General features: G+C 39.4%; 3 protein-coding genes across 7 annotated transcripts; 2 read left to right on the top strand and 1 right to left on the bottom strand.

The window, feature by feature from the left end:
- Positions 1-387: 387 nt before the first annotated feature.
- On the top strand, positions 388-6,666 carry LOC119006195 (meprin A subunit beta-like). The gene is made up of 15 exons (XM_037074658.1): positions 388-650; positions 763-784; positions 916-960; positions 1,194-1,225; positions 1,321-1,420; positions 1,530-1,647; positions 1,737-1,915; positions 2,640-2,858; positions 2,950-3,105; positions 3,203-3,421; positions 4,471-4,911; positions 5,536-5,700; positions 6,220-6,322; positions 6,412-6,476; positions 6,553-6,666. Exons 1-14 carry the CDS (start codon positions 606-608, stop codon positions 6,431-6,433), a joined length of 1,866 nt encoding a protein of 621 aa, XP_036930553.1. The 5' UTR covers positions 388-605; the 3' UTR covers positions 6,434-6,476; positions 6,553-6,666.
- A 539-nt stretch (positions 6,667-7,205) lies between these two features.
- Positions 7,206-17,637, top strand: LOC119005322 (meprin A subunit beta-like). Of its 3 annotated transcripts, none has more exons than XM_037072841.1 (16): positions 9,674-9,806; positions 9,920-10,001; positions 10,531-10,549; positions 10,646-10,684; positions 10,783-10,811; positions 10,902-10,986; positions 11,239-11,356; positions 12,064-12,242; positions 12,639-12,857; positions 14,292-14,456; positions 14,613-14,843; positions 15,426-15,875; positions 16,236-16,409; positions 16,530-16,635; positions 16,721-16,786; positions 16,927-17,637. In XM_037072841.1, exons 1-16 carry the CDS (start codon positions 9,775-9,777, stop codon positions 17,003-17,005), a joined length of 2,073 nt encoding a protein of 690 aa, XP_036928736.1. In that variant the 5' UTR covers positions 9,674-9,774; the 3' UTR covers positions 17,006-17,637. The 3 variants fall into 3 exon arrangements, with proteins under 3 accessions (XP_036928738.1, XP_036928736.1, XP_036928737.1); XM_037072842.1 differs by having other exon boundaries at positions 9,675-9,806; positions 9,938-10,001; XM_037072843.1 differs by lacking the exons at positions 9,674-9,806; positions 9,920-10,001 and adding an exon at positions 7,206-7,293.
- Positions 17,638-18,274: 637 nt separating this feature from the next.
- On the bottom strand, positions 18,275-24,531 carry tomm40 (translocase of outer mitochondrial membrane 40 homolog (yeast)). Of its 3 annotated transcripts, none has more exons than XM_037075828.1 (9): positions 24,380-24,531; positions 23,444-23,673; positions 23,082-23,242; positions 22,692-22,793; positions 22,458-22,563; positions 21,465-21,587; positions 21,241-21,317; positions 19,536-19,638; positions 18,275-18,784 (listed from the first exon to the last, which is right to left on the bottom strand). In XM_037075828.1, the coding sequence occupies exons 2-9, from the start codon at positions 23,652-23,654 to the stop codon at positions 18,645-18,647; spliced, it is 1,023 nt and encodes a 340-aa protein (XP_036931723.1). In that variant the 5' UTR covers positions 23,655-23,673; positions 24,380-24,531; the 3' UTR covers positions 18,275-18,644. The 3 variants fall into 3 exon arrangements, with proteins under 3 accessions (XP_036931723.1, XP_036931724.1, XP_036931725.1); XM_037075829.1 differs by lacking the exon at positions 24,380-24,531 and adding an exon at positions 24,165-24,331; XM_037075830.1 differs by lacking the exon at positions 24,380-24,531 and adding an exon at positions 24,077-24,098.
- Between the last annotated feature and the right edge of the window lie 940 nt (positions 24,532-25,471).

Raw genomic sequence — 25,471 nt, 5'->3', positions numbered from 1 at the left:
TGCAGATATCACAAAAACTAGACTGACTGGTTGAGAGGGTCTCTGTCACAATGTATATATGATAAAAAATAAAATTAAGGAAATATCCTTTTTTTTTTATACTTGTACGTCAGCACACATTCTTTTCACTTGATCATTTTTTTTATCATGCAATAGGGTTAAAGTGTTTCTCATCTCAGGATACTGAAGGAGTGATATTTGTCAGACAATCGTATGCCAAATAGGCCCAGAAGGGAAACTGGATACTAAACTAATGTTCCTATGTTTATTCAGGGAGGTTGTTTTTTTTGTGAAGATGATGTTTGTGGAAGGACGTGTTTGGTATCCAAACAAGTCTGTAACTTCACTTGTCTATGAAGTGTAGTTTTGACACATTCAGCTGTAGACTATATGGTCTGGAAACTGACAAGAAACAATCTTTGTAATCCAGGATCAGAAATTCTAAAATGGTTTGGAAAGACTTGCCTATTGGAGGAGAGAACAGCACAAAAATCTGAAACCAACAGATTCAGAATTTAGGATATTTATTTGTGAGGAATTTTTTTGAGTTATTATAACTGTCCTTTTTTATTGTTCTTTCCCATTTTGAGGATTTGTTGACAATAATGTATCGCTGTATTATTGTGCTGAGCATGCTTCACCTTGCCATGGTAAGTACATGTCTTAAATATTTGTATTATTTGCACAGAGTTGACATATGTGTCTATGGATTTACTCAAGTTTAATCCTCTCATAACCTCTGGTTGGTCTTTTCTCTTCTAGTCTCTTGAGTCATTGATGATAGGTGAGGCTTTTTTTATGTTATTTTCATAATAATTAACATTACATTACAAATTCTTATAAAATAACACTATTTCCATACACTGTGTGAGCTTGTGTAAAACTAGAAATGAATTTCTGTGTTCTGCTCTGAAGAGGTCGATGGTGACGACGACTTGGACATAGCTGAAATAAACGAAGGTGAGATAAACTACAGATCATAGTTTTATGGTTACCAATGAATTTGAGTATTTAAATATAGAGATACTGCCTCCATTGGTGCTATATAAACATGCTATAGATGAAATCAGAATCAGAAATCAGAAAATGTCGACAAATGAGAGACTCTGACCAAGCAATGTTTAGAACTACTCACTTTAAGAAACAACTGACATGTTAAGTGCTTCTTTTGAGTCTCTCTGTTTGCCCTCTAGGTCTGGATCTATTTGAGGGTGACATTATGGAAGTAAGCGATGTGAATCATGTCTTTCCTCCCTTTTTTTCTCCATGAGAGATTGCTGAGTCTGTTTTTATTAATTTTACACCTTTACTCCAACCAAGGCCGTCAAGACAAAAACAAGAGTTGCCAGGAATGCCATTCTGGCAAGCCAAAAGAAGTTGTGGGACATCCCAGTTTCTTATGTACTAGAACACAGCCTCAGTGAGTGATGTTCAATGGGCCTTTTTCCATGATCACCGTTAAAACATTGCTGAGGCACAAGCAAATCAGAAGACACACACAAGGTGGTGAATGCTCATTGTGATTCCAGGTATGAACGCAAAAGGGCTGCTTCTGCAGGCCTTCGAACATTTCCGTCTGAAGACATGCATTGACTTCAGGCCCAGACAGTCAGAGGAATACTACATTTCAATCAGAAAAAATCCAGGGTAAATTTGTTTCTCCTCCCTAAACATAATCTCCATTGTGAAATCTGGCCTCATGTTGATTTATTCTGCCCCTCGTCTTCTCTATGCAGGTGTTACTCCTATGTTTCAAGGTTTGTTAAACATGGCCAAGTTGTTTCCATTGGTCATAGATGTGACCGTCTTGGCATAATAGAGCATGAGATTATGCATTGTTTGGGCTTGCATCATGAGCAATCAAGATATGACAGAGACGACCACATAACCATCAAGTGGGATAACATCAGAGATGGTAATAACATGCATCTTTTACAACACCTCAAGATTCAAAAGGTGCTTGGGAGTACAAGATTTACTTTGTGTCTGTCCTGTTCTTTTGCATTTAATTGTTTGACAGGTTTAATCAAACAGGTCATTGTGCAAATTTGATGCCCCCTCTGTGCCAGAAAATGCCTTTTACGTTTTATCGTAGCTTTTCAGTGCAGCTCAGGATTGCTTCACATAATAGAGAGTGAGGGAAATGGGAGGAACATGGAAACGTTTGCTTCAGTCACTTAAAGGACAAATCCACCCCACAAAAACTTTTTTCATGATTATTATCAACGCACCCCCATGCTGATGGAAAGTCAGATGAGGTTTTGTAGTCCACAAAATTTTTCTGGAGCTTCACAGCAAAACAGTATTGCAGCATTCTCCTCAACAACTGAAGAAAGAATTGAAAAACACTGAATGGCTCCGTATAGCTCATAATGCAACACTGTTTTACTGTGATGCTCCAGAAAGGTTTTGTGGACTATGAAACTTTAACTGACTTTCCATCGGCATGAGGGTGAGTAGATAATGAGTGAATGTTAATGTTTGGGTGAACCAATTCTTCTATGAAATTTAACAGTTGAACTTGAATGTTGACAAAACAGTATAATTTTCAAAGAAAAGTTCTAATGCTGTTTTTTTTTTTTCAAAATTTGATTCTTATCATATTTTTCTGTTGCGATGTGTGTCTATCTTGTCTACAGGATTTCAGAACAATTTTTATAAATTATCTCAAGGTGAAAGTACAACATTTAATGCTCCATACGACTACCTATCAGTGATGCACTATGGCAAAAGCTCCTTTTCAAAAAACTCTGGAGACACAATTGTCACTAAGCTGCCCCAATATCAAGACAAAATTGGCCAGCGACTGGAAATGAGCCCTATTGATGTGTACAAGCTAAACCGGCTTTATAATTGCAGTAAGTTGAGACTCTCATGTCTCTCTAATTATATATTATTTAAAAAGTCTGGAAAATGTGCAATATACTGATGTTTGCTTTGTGACAACAGGTGGATCGATTTCTTTTATGGAGCACTGCAACTTCACCAATGTTGATGTCTGTGGGATGAGCTTTTGTAAAAAAGGTTTGGCTCAAGGTTGGAAGAGAGTAAGCAATGCTGCTGGAGGGCCTCATACTGACCACACCACCCTGGGCAAGACAGGAGGTAAAGCAGCCTGGTGACATATTGTATAACAACTAAATCTCTGAAGATCAACTCCAAGCAAACTAGACTAAAAAAGTCAAATCCAAATACTTCCCAGGTTACTTCATGCATGCTAGCACAGCATCGGGTAAGAAGGGAGACTCATCCTGGCTGGAGACCAAAAGAATGAGCCCCACAAGGAAGTGTCACGTCCAGTGCCTCCAGTTCTACTTTTACCATAGTGGAAGCCACACAGACCAGCTCAACATCTGGATCAGAGAGTTCCGGGATAAGACGGACTCAAGGGGAAACCTTCGCCTCATGGATCAGATAACTGGTGAGAAAAATGGAAATACTACTCATGAACTATGATCATTTAGTTTACCGCCATGCAAGTGAGTGGCTCTTTGACCTAAATATTACTATCGGCATACAAACATGCTTACAGTGATAATGCTAACAGGTTGATTTTAGTAGTTGTAACAGTAACAGTACAGCTGAAGGTGATGATTTGTATATTTGGATAAAATGAATTTCATGAATTAATTTTGACTCCATGACAGCCGCAACTATATCCACCAAAGTGTTTTTGGCCCTCAGTCAAGTCAAGACAATTTTTCATTTTTCAGTCAGTGCATTTGCCTAGAAAAACTGCCTGCAAAAATGTATTTCCAAAGTCAAGGCTGACTATTTAATTAATTCTGAATGAGAAAACAACTGTAACGTCTCACCTAGTGAGATTTCAAAACAAGACTCCTCCTTGAACAAGACAATGGAAAGACTACCTCTGTAGGAATCATTCCCATAATGCTGTCAGATATTTAGAATCAGCCTGTAAGTGGCAAGAACAAGCATTTTTAGTTGGCGTAACTTTGACAGTTGCATTTGCAACAAAGAATTATACTGCAGCCACTGCAGCTGTGGTGCAGCTGGCAGTTGAGGCGATGTACAGGACCGATTCCCTAAACTTCTGGTGACTATCAATAATGTGCACACCAAAATGCTGAATATAGACCCCGGGTTTAAAAATGCCAGAATTCTTGTTTAGCTTTAAGAGGAAAAGTCAGGTGGATCACTCATTAGGATTCATCCACCAGACACCATGAATGTGTGTACCAATTTTCATGGCAATCAATCCAAATAATGGTCAAGACCTTTTACAAAATGTTTAGTTAAACTCGCCAGTAGCATTCAAGGAAAAGTCACAGGGCCACCAGTGTAATAGGATTCATACCCTGGGGAGTGAGAATGTCTATATGTGAATCTAATGGCAGTCGTTTCAATAGTTGCTGAGACAGACCGGACAAAAATGGTGGATAGATCTCTGTCTGATATATCATCTATAGAGAATCATTTTCAATGATAAATTAATGTCTTCCCCTCCAGGTGAACCAACCAATGACTGGCAGTTTTACAAGGTTCCCCTGAATGCTGCCAAGCCGTTCCAGATTGTGTTTGAGGTGAATAACGGAAAGGAGAAGTCTTCAGGAGGTTTTTCGATCGACGACATCAACCTGTCTGAGTCCGAGTGTCCACATAACATCTGGAAAATTAACAACTTTGAGAGGCTTCTGACAAACACTGACTACAACAGTTACCTGCACAGCCCGGTGATGTATTCCACAGATGGTTATGCATACCAGGTGGTAGCTGCTCTGCGAGAAACCTATTTTGGATTATATTTTCGTATGGTCTCAGGTGACAATGACTCCATGCTGGAATGGCCTTGTACATGGAGGCAGGTGAACATCATCATGCTTGACCAGAACCCTCACACTCAACAGCAGATGTCCAAACAGATCACTGTAACCACTGATCCATCATATAGTGAGTCTATATAAGAGACATGTTAAAGGGATATTCCGGTGTAAGTTTAATCCATGGTCTAACACACCTTGACACCGAGTGCAACCCCCCCTCGAGAGGTAAAGTTTGCGGACCGCTAGCTTACGTAGTTTTAGCATCCTCAGAAACGACCACACAACAACAATACACTTCTGTAAATGGGTCCACGTATAAATCGCCATCAAAAAGCCACAAATAGTGCTCAGAACAGCACCAAACTTCAGCAACATTAGAAACAGGGTCCCAGCACATATTTCAAGGAATCAAACATTTGATATCGTTACCGGCTTTGTCGGAAAAGATAAACAAAACTCACCACCCAAGAAGCCTCCTTGTTGTGGGGAAGCCCTGTGAGTCGATTACCGAGTGCAGTAGAGTCCCACAGTAATGATATTCACTGAGGTGCGGAACTCTACTGCACTCGGTAATCGACTCAAAGGGCCTCCCCACAACGAGCCTGCAGCTGGAGAGGTGAGTTTTGTTTACACTGGAATATCCCTTCAATGCTCTACTGTGACTGATAAGTTGATCAGTCTATACAACCTTTTGTAAAACTGTCACTACTGATGTGTATCTGTAAGGAGACGTGTTTTCTGTTTTTCCAAGGTGTATTTGATAATCCCCATTTGGTGGGAAAACGTATTCGAAGGCATGGAGAATCTCTCCATGTGAATTCGGCCTATGGGGTGAGATCATTCCTCTCCCTGGAGCAAATCAGGAGCCGAGACTTTCTGAAGGGGGGCACTGCTGTCTTCCTCTTAACAATGACAGGTAAGATTTTGGGTTTCATCCTAATCAAATTCATGATTGAGTACATCTTGTAAGATTGTAGTCGACATTATATAGTTTTTAGCTAATATTTCATTAAAGGTGGACTGAGCTATTTCGGTGAAAGATAGCGGAGTCTCATTCCCAGGTAATAAAATACTGGCAAAGTGTGGTCGTCAGAATGAAATGTTGTCATGTGACCTTTCTGCATCCTTTCTGTACATGGCTACGAGCAATATTAACATTTCTAGAAAACATGTCATATCATGTTAACATTACCTGTTTATAACTTGATGACAGCGTATCAACATTTGTAAGTGTGACACACCACTTGATATTTTTTTATGGAAACCTCGAAACATCTTTAGCCATATTTGTGGTAGCTAAAACAAATATTTCTAGCCAAAACATGATCCTTTCTTAACCCTAACCAATGCCATGCTTAATATGCAAACTGAAATTAGTATATTTTTTTCCTCATGTTGTTGAAATGAATTTTAAACTAATACACATTGTCTCTAGATATTTCCAGTCTTCAGCATAACCCATCTCTGCCTTGTCCGAAACAAACGCAATCTACAATCACCTACCCAAACAACTCTGAAAGAGGCCCGTGCAACAAAGGGTAGGTTAAAAAATGTTTTTAAAAGGTTTTTAATCTCATAGATTTCACAAATACATCTGAAATTTTATTTAATTTTTGTGATACTTTAGGTCTAACACAAAGGCAGGATAATGCTTAATCAGCGCTGTACCAGGGAGGGGCTAGTCTCATGATGGTAAGTTGTATTTGAGTCACATCATCAAATTGATCTGAATGTCTTTAGTCATCTAACTGTATCTTGTTTTTCTCAGAAAACACATCAACAAATGGAGGTTCTTTCACCACAGGATCCCCGTCCTTCCTCCTCATTTTCAGCTTTATACATAATGAGTAAAACAAATGAATCGCCTGCAAATAAACAGAGATATCACATTTTCAGTGTTTCATGGATGTTTGCTTTCCATTATTGTGCATTCATTTTCCTTCCACAAGACTTCCCTTGGAAAAAGAAAAAAGAAGAAGAAAACGAAGCACAAGACAACAGTAGAGAGTTAGTTAGCTTGGTTAGCTGTACAGCTAGTGGTTCAGGCTGGGGGTTCAGGGATCAGGGGAGTGTTAGTTTTTACAACGCGAACACTGAAGCTTTAGACCAGGACAGACCAGGGCTTACTAGTTAGCATGATAACTAAGTAGACACCTCTTTTAAGTAATACATAGACATCATGTCAGATATGATATTATCCACATTCTGTTGATGACTTTATTTATGAAATGCACATCAATCAAAAGATCAACAACAGAGACTGCAGGATTTAGCTCCTGTGCAGACACTGAGGCTGGCACAAGATTACAGGTGAGAACTGTCCATAACTCTAAATGTACAGTACCGTTGTTGTATTTCAGTAATATCCATATTTTGGATATGTTTGTGCTTTGTGCTTCTTCTTGGATCTCTGTTGTGTGATTTAAGTTCGGGCCACACAACAAGGATGAGGGGCCTCATTTTTCTTGTTGTCAACTTGGCCATCTCATTAGCGTTCACCATAAATCCAGTAAGAGTTAATTTATTTTCTCAGTCATTGGGATGTATTTAATGTTGCCTAACAGTTTGAATAACATCTTAAACTTGAAACTTGGGAGAAAATTTTCTTGAGGACTTGAACTACAGTCACGGTTTCGACATTGTGCTCTGCTGTGATATATTTGTTTTGTCTCACACATTTATATTTTTGCCTGCATGTGTTTGACCACAGTTGGAATTTTTGGATGGTTCTGTGCGAGGCCGGCTCTCAAATAAAAATTTTAGAAGTTGGGAAAGCACATTTTAATATACTCACAAAATAAATATATTTCAAGTTGACAAAATGAGTTCTGCACTGTTTTGTTATATACAATCACAGCGGTTTTTTTGTTTTTTTTTACAAAGCCAGCTTACTTACTTTCTGCTGTGTGGGCAATGCTGTTAAGTTTCTCTGTCTAAACGAGTTGGAGCTCCGTGAGACAGCAGAAACTTTGAGGCATGATGCAGCTGACGATGACATTGCTTCAGGTCTCTTTCTAAAATTGATGGAGTATACCTTAGAGAAAGATGAGAACCTAGCAAGCATTGCTAAGGGTATCCCACAGAATACAAAATACACATCTAAGGATATCCACAATGAAATTATTGAAACACTGGCAGACATGGTGCTTGGAGAGATCAGGAAAAAATATGAAAATGCAGATTCTGCAGGGTTCTGCCTCAAAAGTGATGGGACCAGAGACAGGCGCAATGGGGAAAATGTGTCTGTGATGATTCGCTTTGTCAGCAATTCCATGCTAGGGGAGCATCTTATTGGGTTGCTTGACTTGCATCAGTCAGAGTACATCACCTCTGAGATACTGACGCACCTTTCTGATGCTGGTTACAGTGCTGACTACATACTTAGCCCGTGCTATGATGGGGCTTCTGTGATGAGTGGGGTAAGAGGTGTTGTACAAGCTCTGCCATGCAGAGTGAACCATGTGCAAAACGAAGTTTTTTCAGCATCACCATGTGTCTGAGAAATATGATGCACCTAATTTTAAACTGCGGGCCATACAAACTCTGATGATCCTATCCTTAATCCCCATCAGTCTCTGAAAAGACCTCTGCTCAACATCTTTGGCAGGGCCATTTCAGAAATGGAAACTCGATTTTCACAGAGAAATGTTGACCCGATGAATGCCATATCTAGTCTTGCACCCAAATCTGGTGCATTTCTAGATTCAACCCAGCTGCACCCTCTGGCTGTGCTGGCTGGCACAGTGGCAGACAATGCAAGTCTGAAAAATGAAATCCTTGTGGCAAAACAGTAGTTGCTCAAGAAATGTTCAAATGAATCAGACCTGTCCACTGTGTGTAAACACCTGCAGGAGTACAAGGAAGCCTTTCCTGAGTTGCAAAAATTATATGTAACAGCCCTGGTAACTGGAATGTCTTCAGCAGCATATGAGAGTTCTTTCTCCACATTGTTACGGGTTCTAACCCCCTATGTTACACAAGAAAAAAAGGAATCTGGTGATCTTGGCCCATGAGAATTCCAAAACAAATAACTTGGACATGGATGAATTTGTGAGAGTTTTTGCAAAGGGAAACAGGAGACTGTTGTTGTAGAGTGGAGTGTAGAGAAAAAAGAGGAGTGAGAGAAATGAGAGAGAAGTGAGAGAGGAGTGGAGAGAAAGGAGATTTTTTGAGCAGTTAAGTTGCCAACAAAAAATGAAAAAACAAGCCAAAAAAAAAAAAAGAAAGAAAGAAAGAAAGAAAAAAAATGTTGTTAGTTGATAAAATCTGGATGAAGGAGATTTTATTTTATTTCATTTATTTATTTTATTTTTATTTTTCAGATTTCCCCCCATGAGGGATTGCCACCTTACTGAGGTCAGGGGGGTTGCATGCCTCACTGACCTTAAGAGCTATATCAGCAGGAGCTTAGGTTTCACATGGGACACCCAAGTTGGACAGGTGTGAAGGTAGAGGCCTGACAAAGTGCAGTCCACTTCCCCAGGTTGGGGTTGGACACATAGCTAACAGTCCAAAACACTGTTACTATAAGCTCGGAAAAAAAGTGATAGAAACAAGTGATAGAAACACCATTCACCATGTTACAAGGCACTGTACCATCAACGTGGTACTGAAGCTATTATTTTATGGTGAAAAACTTTTGATCTTGCTACAAAAGTTTTAGTATACTGATGGTGCTGATGCTAAGAGTTTACCCTGACGTTTAAAGGCGTCTTTGCTACAGTAGTTGGAGCGTGGGATAGTTGTGTGACAGTCATGTGTAACCTTTGTGCACATTTCATCTGAATCTGATAAAGATTTGCCACGTGAAAGTTTCTGACAATCAACGTGACGATGAGACAGTATTTTGTTTTTGACATCACCGCAAGCAGGACAATAGCTCCGTTGAATGATCTTGCATGCATACCTATAGCTTACCTACAATGCTTGCAAAGGTCTCAAACCTGTTTCTCATACCTCCTTAAAACCCATCTGTCAGGGAGTCTCTTGCATGCAGACAGTAAGGCTGCCACAAGATTACAGGTGAGAATTCTTCATAACACTAAATGTACAGTTGCATTTATGTATTTCAGTAATAACATATCTATCTTTGGATTTTCTGTGCTTCTTCTTGGATCTCTGTTGTGTGATTCAAGTTTGGGCCACGCGACAAGAATGAGGGGCCTCATTTTTATTGTTGTGAACTTGGCCGTTTCATCAGCGTTCACCATAAATCCAGTAAGATTTCATTTGAGTTGTTCTACTTTCTCAAAGATTACAATGTATTTAATGCTGCTATCAGACTAAACTAACATTGATCCTCTAATCAGTGCATTGGTCTGTGATTTTTAGTTCTGTTTATATTTTATTCTATTCTTGTTGGATTCACTTTTATTTGTTTATTTTCTGTACTTTTTATACATCTGTACTATATCTGTTCTTTCTGTTATTCTTTGTGCTGCTGTAACATTTACATTTCAATTAATCAATAAGTGATTAGGGTTATCTAAGTAATTAATTAATTAAATATTCTGTATTTTAGACTGAAGGCTATGTTTGATACATTTAAAATACTGTGGAAGTCATGACCACAGTCAGAAACCATCTGATGTTAAATTTCAAATTTGAGGATTTTACTTGTACACCACAGTAATTTAAAAAAAATGTCAAATAGAATATGATCGTGTTGTTTTGTGCATTTCATGTGTCTATGTTATCTAAGAATTACATCATTGGTTGAATTGATCAAATGTGATTGTTTTTACAGGATGAACTAGAGATAGGGGGTAAGTTGTAGAAATTAATATTCTTTATTTGATCTAATTAAGTTAATTTAACACAATTATTTTATTGAATCATGTTACTAATCTGTTTTTTTGTAGAAATCGGTGGAGAAAAGAACATCACGGACATAAACAACGGTAAGTTAAAACATCCTTATATCATTAAATGGTCCTTGTTTTGTCAACTTCATATTTGTCAGTAACATTAATGATTTCTTTTTTATGCTCTACCCTAGAGTCATCATTACCTGATGATATTTTGGAGGTGACTTTAGCATTTTTGTAGTAAACTATTAAAATGTGGAGTGTGCGGGTCAATGTTTTGTGTCACTGAATACATTTTTTTAAATCTTAGCCACCGAACCTGCAAAGGAGTGCCATTATTGATGAGGACAGACTATGGACATCCCCGGTACCATATGTCCTGGATAATGACCTTGGTAAATAGAATGTTTACTGAATAATAATGAGGAATATCTCTACATGTTAAGGAGGAGTGCACCTGTTGGAGGTGGTGGAATACGTTGTACAACCGTCAACATCCGGGGGCACAAAATAGCCCTTCCCCTCCACCTGAGAATCTAGATGGCCACAGAATACTGTACAAAAGCAAGATTTCTTCATTCATGAAAAGCATTTAAATGGTCATTTCTTTGTTTTTCCTGTTACACAACTCCAATGAACAATGGAAGAGATGAACGCTAAAGGAGTCATCCTAAAAGCCATGGAACAGTTCAGGCTGAAGTCATGCATTGACTTCAAGCCAAAGGACTCTGAGGATTATTACATTTCTGTCCAAAAGTTAGGCGGGTATGTATTGTCTCTTTTATTTGTCCTATTTTCCAGGTTTTTCAACTAACTCTATTTCTATTTGGTAGAAAGGAGAAAGGTCTGCTTACCATTAAGTTCCAAATAAACAGTTCAATTCTCTTGTAAAGGCAACGTTAGAGTCTTTAACAAATCTCAGTCTTAGTTTTTATCCGAGGACTCTGATTGCCATCTAGTGTTGTTTCTCTGCTACCTGCTGACGGGCAGGTGGCAGTGATTTATAAGAGAATTTACAACCCAGCTGATAGGTTAAAACTGTATGGTTCTGTATGTTGCAACTTTTTGCATTTTTAGGTCAAATTTTAAATATGTCTTTCATCACAACACCGGGTTAGGGTTAGGGTTTGTTTATGCCCTGGAAAGTGTTTAGGCACAAAACCCACTTGGTTAGGGATTGGCAAACATTGTGGTTGGTTAAATTGCCTGTTCTAGTTGAAATAAACACAGCTACAGATGGCCTTCCACTAACCCGCAGAAAAGTCCAAAGTTTCTTTATATTGCAGTTTTACTTTCCTCTAGGTTAAATCTTCATTGTCTATGTCAATGGATGGTTCTGTGTTAATGAGCCTCAGCATCGATCAAGGTGTGATTTTGCTCTGCACATGATTTGATAAATGAGGCCCCTGTTCAGGTCAGTGACATAAAAGTATCAATGTGACTGTTACTGATGAGTGCTTCTTTTGTTTTAGATGTTTTTCATATATTGGTAAACAACTTCCCAACGGACAGACACTCTCCATCGGGAGATTCTGTGATGAAATTTCTACCGTTGAACACGAGATCCTCCACGCTCTTGGCTTTTTCCATGAGCAGTCCAGATACGACAGAGATGACTTTGTGACAATTTTATTCAAGAACATCAAAGAAGGTTTCACTGAGATTCAAATTATAATCTTCCTGTTTGTTATATGTTGTCAATGTGTCAAAGCATCTAAAGAGGGTTGAAAATAAATAGATTAATCACCAGAAGTACATATTCTTAAATTAAAAGCAGGATTACCAAAAGTATTTACAAATGTATCAAATGATGTACAAATTACCTATTAATGGCTAAATAACATTATTCATACAGCTTACATCATTTGACCTCACAAAAGATCAACATGTACACGATTTTTTCATCCATTTTTACAATGTTTTAATTGATAGGTTGAGTTATATTTTATTGTATAATCAATGATTAGTGGATTAGGGTCTAACCAGCTGCTGCCAATGTTTATCAATACCATATTCTGTAACTGATGGTTGCTTTTATGTCATCTAGGTTTTGAGAACAATTTCAGACTTGTTGACAAGAGCAGAAGCACCACCAATGGAGTCCCATATGACTACTGGTCGGTGATGCACTACAACCAGTATGCATTCAACAATGGCAGTGAGAAAACGATTATCACCAAAGATCCGTCTTTCCAGGATGTTATTGGTCAGAGACTGGAAATGAGTCCCAGTGATGTTCTGGAGCTGAACCGCCTCTACAAATGCAGTAAGTGCTTTGCGATCAAGATTTAGGAATATTTTGGTATTGTTTGTTTCAGTGAATAAAATCTGTCAAATCAGTGTGTCATCTATTTCTATAACTTCAATGTGTTTCACTTGAAGGAATCATTGTCTAAATGTAAGGACAAATATGTGTGTTTGCTGCCCAAAAGGAGGACATGACAGGTTTGTTGGTGCTTAACAGAATTGATACAGAACTGAAAAAAGTATTTCTGTGACTATAATCCAATCAGCCCCCTCTGTTGATAAGGTTTGAAGCAGGTTTAGGGGACTACTGGGTTGGGCTCATGGAAGGAGCGTGGTCGTGGTTAACTGAAGCTAACATTGACTGCTGGTAAGAGACAAGATGCAAACAGCAACAAATCACATGATTTGTTCCAGCCTGACCTCACTCCCAATAGTTTTTGCCAAAGCCACAAGAGTTCCTAATCAGGAAACAAACACAGGTAATGGTCTGAACAGTTTGAGCAAACAAGCAATGCTGTTGCAAATAATAAACATTCAGCTAATCAAAATAGTACCCAGGTGGCAGAAATGTGGGAGCAGAACTTTTCTGAAGGAATTGTGAAAATAGCTCCATGCTGTTGGAAATAAAACCAAAAGCAAGGAGCTTCCTAGTGGCGATTTAGATGAGAAGATCAATATCACTTTAGCCCCTAAACAAGTGTAAACTGCTCATCTAGATTTGTCAAACTGAAAAGCAATGCGCCTACCAGCACCTCTTATGTTCCCTAATCATATCTTATTTGTTTAATCCATACACCACGTTCAGTTTTACTCCCCTGGTTGTCTGTGAAAATAGCAAAGATTCATTCCTGTTAAGGTATTGGTAATTCATAACTTTTAAGTGGCAGAAAAAAAGGCTCTGCTGTTCAACATTAAAGAATCAATGCAGCAATGAAGCCCCTGCTGGAGATCCAACCCCTTCTTAAAGGTCCAATATGTAGGATTTAGTGGCAGAAATTAAACAAGCATTTTGTTAAGATGTTTTAATTTGTGTTCAATCACCGGAACTATTGTGTTTTCATTACCTTAGAATAAGTCTTTCTATATCAACAGAGAAAGTGGGTCCTCATCTAGACCAACAATACCCAAAAATATAGCAAGCAACAGCAAACATCCTCTCAGTAATACCGAAAAAAGAGCGATTGATTGGATGTTACTCGTCAGCTGAAACAAAACAGGTGTGAATGAGTCAGTTTGATTGTGAGGCATGTATGAGATTGTATGAAATCAAGCCTATAACACACTGAAAGCTAATGAAACAATCACATTATAATAAGGATCCAATTAAATTGCTATCTCCATCACCATCTACTGATTTACTTTTTATGGTTTAAATAGATTGAGAAACTTTCACACTTTGCACATTTGATATTCACATGTCAATTAATGATCCTCATTCCTGTATCCTCTGCAGAGTCAACCATTGCATTCAAGATGTACTGTGGCTTTTCTAACGGGACCATGTGTCACATGAGTAACTGTTCACAGAGTGGCAGCAGCTGGGAAATGGTAACTCGTGCTGATGGGGGTCCTAGCTCTGACCACACCAGTCTACCCAGTGGCAACAGTACTCCTCAGGGTGAGATTTCAGAAAAGTTTCTCCTTGTTACCTGTCGTCTTTAAAAAGCCTGTTAAAAGCCCAAAGCAATGAATTTCCATATTTACACTGATTTTTGTCAAGAAGAAGAAGTAGATATGTTTACAGGTCTGTCTGTCATTTTGGACAACATTCCAGGTCCAAACACAAGTTCATTCATGCATGCTAGCACAGCATCGGGTACGGAGGGTGACTCGGCCTGGCTCGAGACCCAAAGGATGAGCTCCAACAGGGAATGTCAAATCCAGTGTCTCCAGTTCTACTATTACCACAGCGGGAACGAGTTGGATGTACTGAATATCTGGTTGAGAGAGTTTCAAGATGAATGGGACTCCCAGGGATCCCTCCGCCTCGTCGGACAGATCACTGGTAATGTGAAGCTAGCTGTTTGATTGTTATCTGCTCTAAATGGGATTTAAGGCATAAAATCTTTCTGAGATTAAGGCTGTTTTTTTCTGAAATGTTCTGTTTAAAGGTTGCAATATGTAGGAATTGGCCACCTATTGAATACATACCCATAGTGGCAGCATATTGCCGGTGTAACGCCTAACCTCTGCTAAATGTAGCTTCCATTAGCTAGTTTGCTCAGCTAGCCGAGCAGCTTGCGGTGCTCCTATAACTTCTTCACAATAAAAGCCCCCATTATTCCATCAATTAAAAGCTTTTATTATGAAGCAGCATGAACGCTTTCAAACTGCCCTTTCCTTTGGCTCTACTACTGGCTAGGGATAAGTACCTAATACCGCCCCACATTTAAAGACCTTAACTATCCCTTTTATATGTACTTTGGATGGTTTCAAGGCAAGTTACGGATGTAAAACAGCCCAAAATCTTAGAATTGACCTGTGCATGAAAAAAAACTTCTGATGACCTATGAATGTTTGAAAGCGACACATGCAGCCCTTGATATACACATAATGCAAATAAGTCATCCGAAAACTCCTCCTTCAGGTCCTCAAACATCCCACTGGCAGCTCCATCACGTTTCACTCAACGCCACAAAGCACTTCCAGGTGGAGTTTGAGGCTCGTAAAGGAGCGGGAAGCTCTTCAGGAGGCTTCTCAATTGATGACATCAATCTGTCCGAGGTCGAATGTCCACACGTAACCATGCAGTTTGACGATTTTGAGAAACTTTTGAACACTAGTAAATATGGAACCACCATACTCAGCCCACGGCAGTACTCCACAGGGGGCTATGCTTATAGGGTTGGGATTAAGCTGTCCAAGACATTCGTCGGAATCTTTGTGCAACTCTTATCTGGAAAAAATGACAAACAGCTGCAGTGGCCTTGCCCACAGAGGCAGGTGACCTTCCAGATGCTGGATCAGACCCCCAACATCCAGCAGCACATGTCCAAGCAAAGGAGTATCACAACTGACCTATCCACCATCTCCAATGGTAAGTTTATGGGGGGGGGGGGACACTGCAGATAAATACGACAAGATTTTTAATGAATAGATATCACTGTGAAACTTCCCCCATTGATTACTTACAGGATAAGACAGTTTTCTGATATTTTCCGTCATATTTAAATATTCAGATCAGAGCATCTGGTAAAACATGCACCAAGTTGCATACAGTTATCACAGTTGTGGTTTCTGAGCTGAGATAAACACCCAAATGTGTATTTTCAACACTGTCTTTCCATTAGTCTGAAATAAGACACGTTATGGAAGTAATCAAAACTACTTCACTATGGTTTCACAGTATTCCCTCTGGTAATCTATCTTCAATGTTCTAAAAACTTTCTGTCAACAGGAGCCTTTCGTTGGGGCAACCCTCGTGACGTCGGAACTCCGTTTGTCGATGAGAATAATGAAACCATCTTCGCCGGACCTGCAAGTGGCAGAAATTTTTTCACAGATTTGGAAGAAATGAGATCAAGACAGTTCATCAAGGGGGGGAGTGTTGTTTTTGCCTTCAGCTTCCACGGTGAGCAGATAGAAATGTTTTTAATACATAACTTGACTGCAACTTCTTCTTCACAAATCTTTTTACACCCAAGTGGAAGATTTGTTGTAGAAGAATCTTGAAATGTTTTCCTTTTTCTAGATCTCACTCCTCTGCTTAAGGGGAGCGTTCTGCCATGTCCTAAAGTGGGACCAGTGGAGATTAGACATCCTCAGAGAGATCTGAATAAAGCCCCGTGCTCAACACGGTAGGACACTTTGTTTTCAGATTAACAGCTTCTCATTTCAAAAGAAAACTTGTCCAGTTTAATACTGATGCAATGCATTTTACAGGATAGGACCCACATCTGGTCCTTCTCCGCCAACAACAGCATCAACAACAACAGAGGGGGATGACAGGTAATCAGATTTACTTACACATTTCACTCTCTCAGTGATTTTTTTTTTAAAAATTCTAGTTTGTAAACCACAACTATAGAGCCATTTTTTCAAATTGTGGTTTGTGATTTAATTTAATCAATAATCTGCTCTTGCTGCAGCATTTTTGGCTTCTCTCCCGGTTTGCTTGCTTCTCCTGTCCTTACCTTCCTGCTGGCATTGATGCTGATGACAGCTTGACATGTGACCTCCTGCCAGGCGCATCTCAGCTCTGCAGAGGGACAGGGCCTAAATACTTGCCAACGGCTGAGTAATTCAGGGATTTTAACTTTTTTATGAAGCTTTTTTTGCTTTCTCACTGCTTATATTAGCTACTATGTGGATAGTATTAGATAGAGGGTAAAGCAATGGGTAAAGAATGAGATGTATGATATTTGAATAAATACTGGTGATATCCTGGTTATGATTTGGTGTTGTGACCATACATATATGTTAGTATTTAGATTATGTTTTGTGGCTTCATCTTGAAATTGTACCTTTTTTGTCAATTGAGGAAATGGGGAAAAAAAAGTGCTTTTGTAACTGGCTTTAAGATAGGAAGGGTTGCTGTCAGTCCCTATTTTTGTGTATCAAGAACACATAGAGACTGGTGGTTTTCAGTGTTTTGAGAAGTGTCTTAGCTGTTCCTGTAGAGTGCTTCTTGACTCACAGGGTAAGCTTATTTGAAAAATAAAGAAAAAGCCTGCAATAGCATGGTTAGTATTTAAGATTGTGTTGGAAGGATATATCTTTCTCTAAAGTGGAACATGATTTTCTGGGATCTTCTAGTGTGAAATCTTCTGAAACTTTCTAATAAATCCTTTTCCAAGCAACTGTTGTTCTTTGTACTTGATGTGGCCTATGGTTACTGACTTCACAACAACAGTATGAAACCAACCAATCAACTACATGACATAATAATAATACACAACAACCAAAAAATGTGTCACACACCGAAGAATCTCACAGCCTCATGCCAGTGAAAGGTATTGCACAACGGCATGTAGGAGACAGTCGTGCTAGAGCAGAAATGACAGGGCATTGCCATGACAGCCTCGTAGCTCCAGTCTATTGACACAAACACCAACTGAAGTGAATCATTCGATATTTTCAGTCTGGAATAGAGTAGAAGTACCAAGCAAATTACAACTACTTCAAAGGTGTCTGTTCTGTTAGTAACTCTTTACTACCACTAGTAAGTAAGGTTTTTAAAGACTAATTTTCCCCCGTCACATTGCAAAGAAATCCATTTAGAAATCCAATCACCATGGACTGTTATATGCACTACAGTATGACGTTCTGATCATCTTTCAGGACATGTCATGGAGGCAGTTCTCTTAAATGGCTGCCGTTAAGATTTACATTAAATTAAGCAGCATGATTGCATGGCTCACATTGGACTATTCTATACTTAACAAGCTACATCCACACTCTGCCCGCTCTTCCTCTGTAAGCAATAACAACATCCAGTTTTACAAAAAAGTAATCACATTTATTTCAATCCATCATACATGATCACCATATATTAATTCTAACCACTTACTTTGATTTTCACATCACATGATCTCATGCATCACTGATGCCCTCTGATATACATCCCTCTAGCCTCTGGGTATATCCAATACACCATAAAGGAAAGACATTTGTGCTACAGAATGTAGGCATGGCTTGGCCAGTCCTGGCTCCTTGGTAGTTGTCATTGTCTCTCTGTCTGCCCCAGAACTCACAGTTGAAAGAGAGTCTCTGAATCCAATTTCTAAAACTTAGTCCAGGTTACTGTGTGTCTCTGTGCCGGTCCAAGCTGTGGCCTGCGAGCTCACTCCAGGCAGCGCCCGCACCTCTAGCCGATGGTGACACCGAAGCCACACTGAAACTTGTTCTTGCGATGGTTGAGGAAAGCCCCTAAGGCCAGTGTAAGAGGCAGCGGCAGCAGTTTCTTCTCAAGGGTTGCCCCAACCACCCAATTACTGTCAACAGTACCTGCAGAAAGGAATAATGAAAACTTGAAATTCAATTTAAGAACATGATCTACATTAATTTTGTAATGTGCAGATAACTAGTCCCTTAATTTCAGTGGCAGAATTAGTTCTTAGTCAATATCAATAGTGTCAACAGTAATCAGTAATCAACAGTGTGAAAATATTTTTCAACATGTAATCCTTTCCTACTGCATTCAAAATTTAAAGTAGATCAAGTATAAGCATCAAAATACACTTCAAGAAAGACAACTGACAGTACTATATCCATTACATCACTGGATTATAATTACAATGCATTCATGAGTCAATATAAATGACAATGACAGTAAAGATGGAGATAATTTATGCTTTTTAAAAGGTGCTAATATATCAAACTATATTGGTTGACTTATTAGTCATCTTAATCTGAAATTAAAGCCCTCAAATAAATCTACTGAAGTGAATCGTATACATTTCATGTGGTGGACTTGAAATATACAAAGGAGCACAACATGAAATCACTCAGGTGAAGTGCCTTGCCTGCAGTACAGCAGTAAATGTAATAAGTACTTTCAGCCTCTGCTTAATTCATGCAGTTACATATATATATATATATATATATATATATATATATATATATATATATATATATATATATATATATATATATATATATATATATATATATATATATATATATATATATATATATATATATATATATATATATATATATATATATATATATACATATATATATATATGTAATTTACCTTTAAAGAGCAAGTTAGCTTTGGGAAGGTCCAACTGGTAACCAAAGGAAGTTGTGGTCTCTTGCATCCTCGTGCTGGCTTCAAACTCAACTCCTATCTGCAACTGGAATAAAAGACTAAAGTTATAAAAGGACAAATTCACCTTTCTTCGAGACCCTGCCAATTCATAGTTTTCACGTGACTTCACTGTCCCAGGGGGAACGCCCCCCCCTTGGAGGCCAAAAGATCATTCCCTGCTTCCCGCCAGCATAGGTGTGATAATATGAAGTGAACTAATTTCTTTTCGTCTGTTTGCACTAACAGATGATGAAGCTCACTTGGGCTTTGCTTCTACAGAATTCTTTTTTTTAAACATTTTTTGGCCTTTTCTGGCTTTATTGACAGGATAGCTGAAGAGTGTGACAGGAAACAGGGTAAGAGAGGGGGAGTGACACGCAGCAAGGGGACCCAGGCTGGGAGTCGAGCCCGCTGCAGAGCTTTGGCACATGGGTCGCGCGCGCTACCAACCGAGCTAAGCGGCGCACGCTTCTACAGAATTCTGAAAAAAGAAAACCCAGAGAGAAGGAGATTGTGGATTTGTGCCATAACACTTACCTAAAAAATGGCATCCATCGAAATACACAAGTAGTTCATCAAAGTCAAGCTCAAACAAACACAAGTACATACATTTATGAACCATCATATTTTTTGCCATAAATCACATCTGTTTGTAATCATTTTGACATGGTTTGTTGTCGTGTATCAAGAAGGCCAACTGCAGTGGTCTTGAATTAAAGTTAGCTAGTTAGCTGAGGAGTTGGAATGCTGCGTTGGCCGTAAATAAACTCAAAATGCAATGATTTGGAAATCCCTTTACACCTTTAAGCTTGTGCTTAGACTGATCCACTATGTTGGTGATTTGTTTTGGTGGTGCCCAGTGTACACATACAATAATAATATTAATACAATAACGCTCAATATGTAGTGTTAGGTAATAATTACTCGCCTTTGCTTTTACAATAAAGAACTTCTTGCTCTTCAGCTCCCAAATGGCGGCATTTCTTCACATGGCCAGGTCGAAAATATAGAACTCTCCATATTTTTATATGCTTTCATCCTGGCAGCAGTATAAAGTGAGAGATTCTCCACAAGACAGACGTAAATGTCACCGAAGTCAAGCTCTGGCAGGGACCTGGCGGGTTTTAATGGCTGAAATACAGGAGGGGGTGCGGCCTTGTATAATGATCACAAGTGCCCAACACTTGCAGTTTATCTCCATATCACTCCTATTCGACGATTGACAGGTGATCTAAATCCCTGCTAGGGGAAATGTTCCCGCTTTTGCTGCGTCTCTACTGGAAGTCTGGTATTAGCCACTGTCTACCGTTTTGCCCTCCAGGTCAGTGTGCAGGTCACATGACTGAAATCTATGAATATGAACATGGCAGAATTTTGTTGTTGTCGTTACTTTCCTATAAAAGAGGGGGAAGTCTCAGTTCGGCTTTCCAAAGTTCACCTAAGCTAATACGAGGCTTCTGCAGGCTTAGTTTGACATATAAACTCAGAGTGGGGATGGGTTCACACCAAGTTTTTCAGGTTTTATAGACATGCAAGTATAATAGTAAGACACGTACAATTGTATGAAATGATCCTTTAAACTAGTGTGCGGATTTTGTACCAAAACCGCACAAATGCATCCACACACACTGTTACTTGTGTTATGTACCTGATCATTGGCTTTGTGATAGTATGTAGCATGAGCTCCTGCGCCTCCCAAGGTCACTGTAGCTACGTAGTTGTCACCTGTCACACAGATAACAAAACAGTGAGATGGAATAAGGAACCACTTTATCTAAGTGACAATAAATGAGAAAATTGATGTGTACATATCTTATGACAAAGTGAACAAAGCAAGTTTGAAAAGTCTGAATATAAGCATGTGGATTTTACCTGTGTACCTGCCCAAGAGGGAGGTGACAGTTCCTTCCTCCCCTGGTCTCCTGTGGTATACAAGCTCACCACCCAGAGCCAGTGCTGGTGTGATAGACTGGAGATAATGGGTCACCAAAATTCCTGAGAGAAAGTGGTAAAAGAGCTTCAATTATATATACAGTCTGATCAGCTTATCATCTCCCTTCTTTCAAAAGTAACAGTGTACAAAACATTCAGGTTCCTGCTTATCTCTGTCATTCGAGACTGACCGTAGCTGTCAATGGTTAAAATGACAAACACTACTGATAGCTGGTCGTATCACCGGTTGCTAATTAACTAAGTCTCTGTGTAACTTAACATCAAGTCCAAGTGAAGCTGTCAGATTTAAGCCTTACAGGCAGTTTGTGCTCAGCCAAATATTGGTTGAGAAGGAAAAATCATCACAATGTAAAACTACTGTACAGCCACATTGTTGCCGTAGTTCCAACAACTCCAGCAGAGTGATACCTCTTCTCTCTAATTGATTACATTAAATCAGTTTCAGGTATTGCATTCCCCAGTTACGTTTTCATTCAATATCAATAATCTAAGTTTATTAACTTAATATTTTTCAGGCTGCTTGTGTAAAAATAGGGTTTGTCAGATTTAGTGGAGCTATTATTTTTATTTTAATGTGTGACATAAATATTCAAGCAACATACAGGTAGACCTTTTGTACCAGATTGGACTCAGGATCAACAGATATTCTGTTACAAAAAGGTAACACAGCCAAAAACTGATTCGGATATCCCCACTTATTAATATTGTTGATAATGATATTAACCAGATCACCCAGCTGTAAAGATTCGTTATATATTCCACTACTATTACTGTTGCTACTCTCAGCCATTTGCTCTACTTGTTATGAGGGTTTAGTCACATGCTAAACAAAACCATCAGTGCAGTTTTGAGAAAATAATTTAATTTCAAGTAATAATCAAGGACTATTCAATTCTATTCTATAAATCATACCAGATCCAACAAGTACGTCTGGATTTCCGAACGTTACAGCGGAGGTGAAGTCTTCACCACGATACTCCATGTCACACTGCCAATTCACAAACTTGTGCTGCTGAGTCTGCAACATGCAAAAAGTGGAAGAAAAAATTTAAAAAAATAAAACTACAACCTTGGCAGTGACACTTACATTAAAAGCTGAAAAAAAATATCTGAAAGGCTGGCTGTTACATCTACATAGCTACTTACTTGGATGGCTATTTTGGAGCGTACAGCAGATGTAAGCTGGTGGATGATCTGGGCATTCAGACTGCCAGTATTGTCCATATCTCCAACCATAACTGGGAATGACTAGGGGGAACAAAACAGACTGTCTTCAGCTTTCAGCCCATGTGGATAATATTTAAAAACTTAAATATGGCTACATCACTTCCTGACTATCAGTGTAAATGTTGTTCAGTTGTATTCATCAGTTGCATGCATGCACCTTGTGGGCGAGGCATAAAACTGACGTATGTTTTAATTAGTTTTGAACCTTAAAAGAAAAGATTCAAACTTCTGCCATGATCAAGAAGATTTACAACCAAAGTTCAAAAACATCAAGTTCAGTTTTGCAGATGATACGAAAATGATCATTACCTCTGCTGGTCCAGTCTGTTTACTGCCTACGTAGGTGGAACCAAACCGATAACCAGATTCACCGAGGGTACTGAGGGTTACAGTATGGCTGACCTGGAAGTGGTTACTCAGGCCTTTGTTGACCACTAACCGTACCCCTTCCATCTGCAGAGGGAACACCTCTGTAACAAAAGGGCAAAAAAAGAGAGATCCATAAAACTCAGCTTTTAACAGTTACTAAATCACATGCCATCCTCTAAGTTTTTCCATATTTATTACAACACCATAGTTATTGCATGAGAGTTGAATACACGTGAAGAATGAACTACATCGGTGGTGAACTGTCAGAGATTTGCGTCAAGTAATTTAACAGATTTCTTTACCTTTACATTTGCGGTGGCACTCCTCATATGTGCCTGGGTTTGGGAGCGAGGACTCTGAATCTGCTGTGTCTGATCCAGATGCTGGAGGGACGGAAGACACTGAGGGCATAGTGAACCCTGGAGGGACAGACACCAACCCTGGGACCCCTTGACTGCCTCCAGCCGCAGCTGGGGCAGGACTGGGGGAGGCGGCAGCCAACACACTGCCCATACTCTGAGCCTGTAACAGACTGGGAAAGAGATGAATGTCAGTGGATTAATAATTCATTGAAGTAATTAATTACAGCAATGCGATATAATCAAACTGCTGAGGGCTACTGGTTGTGCAACGAGTCTTTGAAGGGGTGCACGTCAAAATTGGAGGTGTCACATAAAACACGTCGACTTGCATGACTTGCAAGGTCTGATAGAAGGGCATTTGTAGTCAGCGTAGCACAGAAATGCCCACTTTTCTAACGCTACAGCTAGTGCACTTGGGCTCAGTTAGCTTACTCGCAAGCATTCAGCTTAGCTAGCTACAGTGAGTGATCTGTCCTACTGTCCCGACAGTAACAGTAGGTTGGTTGTAGCTAAGGCCCAGTGTGGTCAGACTCTCGACATATATAGCAGATAACAATACAAGCAGGTAACCACCAGAGATACTGAACCGCAACTTGTGTTACGCTGCTACTGGAAATTAGCCAGACGCCGACACTATGCGCCAGCTGTAACGTTATTAAACCTGGGGCTAATAGAAGCTAGCAGGATTGGTTGGTTGGTCGGTCGGTTGGTTGGTTAGCTGGGTGGCTAGGTAGCCATGTGGAGTCGACCACGAGATCTTCTGGTCGTTATATGGAAAACACGATGATTGAAAACACGACCAAAGACCAATTGACATCATCAACTATCCTTTTCTTATAAAAGTAGTCACGCAATATGATGGTTTGGGTAACTCACGTTTACGGTTTGGGTCCAGGGGTAGTTCAACACCGGTAAAGTTCACGACAACGTCCGTGGCCGTAGTTTGACAGCAGCCCGCCTACTTCCAGTGACACGTTCACGGATTGGCTAATGTACATCAAACTTTAAACGCCATTGGCTGGAATTATCTGCTGGGACATCCCGCTCCTGATGACGTCTGACGGGGTTCATTCGCAAACCACTCGTTTCATTCAATCTCCTACTGAATGACATTCCAAGGGTACACCTATTTTAGGGGCCGGAGCGTATGATTATAACTTTAAAATTACATACATTGATTAAATAAATAAAGCTTGATATGCGTGTGCATTTTATGGACATTTCAAAGCTGAGAATGGCTATTTACTCCAACTCAATTAAACAAATGGTATAATTTAGAGTTTTGTCAGGAATTACACTAGTCAATATCACGGATGCGGGAACTAGAGCTGCTGAGGGGGCTGCAGCACCCCCTCAAACGAGGCAATGACATATGCCGAATTTAAAAGAAGGCCCAGATAGTTACGAATGTGTCAGAAACAGCGCTGCACAAAGTTTATACAGTTTCTCCTAACTGAACAACTCATAAAATACAGAGATTTTGTAAGGGAGTCTGGGGCAGTTCTCTTTATCTTTCTCTCATCATCGCCTTACTGTTTTTGACTGTAGCTCGTTGTGGCTACTCTGACCAGTAATATGTTCAGGTGCTCAGATTTGTCTGTGTTGCAACATAAAATGTTATCACACACTATTTATTATGGAGTCATTGTGTCGACTGACTCAGTACCCCAACTGTTCCCACCTTCAAATGCCCTGGGGTTGTATTATTAATGAACGAGATTGTTTAGAGATGCAGCAGTTTAGGGGAATTCCACTGTTTTTCCCACTTTCAGTCAGACACTACAAAAAGCATCAGGACATACCTTTGTATGCATTTGGTATAGTCTCAGATTATGTTAAACAGCAATATTCTGTAAGAAATTGGGCACACAAAAAGTGTCTATTGGATCAAATGACATAATCATCGTCCCATACATATCCAGGAACTGAGAAAACAAAACAGTATAACTGATAAGATGCTATGTTAAA

This window comes from Acanthopagrus latus, chromosome 17 (genome assembly GCF_904848185.1).
Source record: "Acanthopagrus latus isolate v.2019 chromosome 17, fAcaLat1.1, whole genome shotgun sequence".
Classification (NCBI taxonomy): Eukaryota; Metazoa; Chordata; class Actinopteri; order Spariformes; family Sparidae; genus Acanthopagrus; species Acanthopagrus latus.
This window is presented reverse-complemented; position numbering and strand designations above follow the sequence as displayed.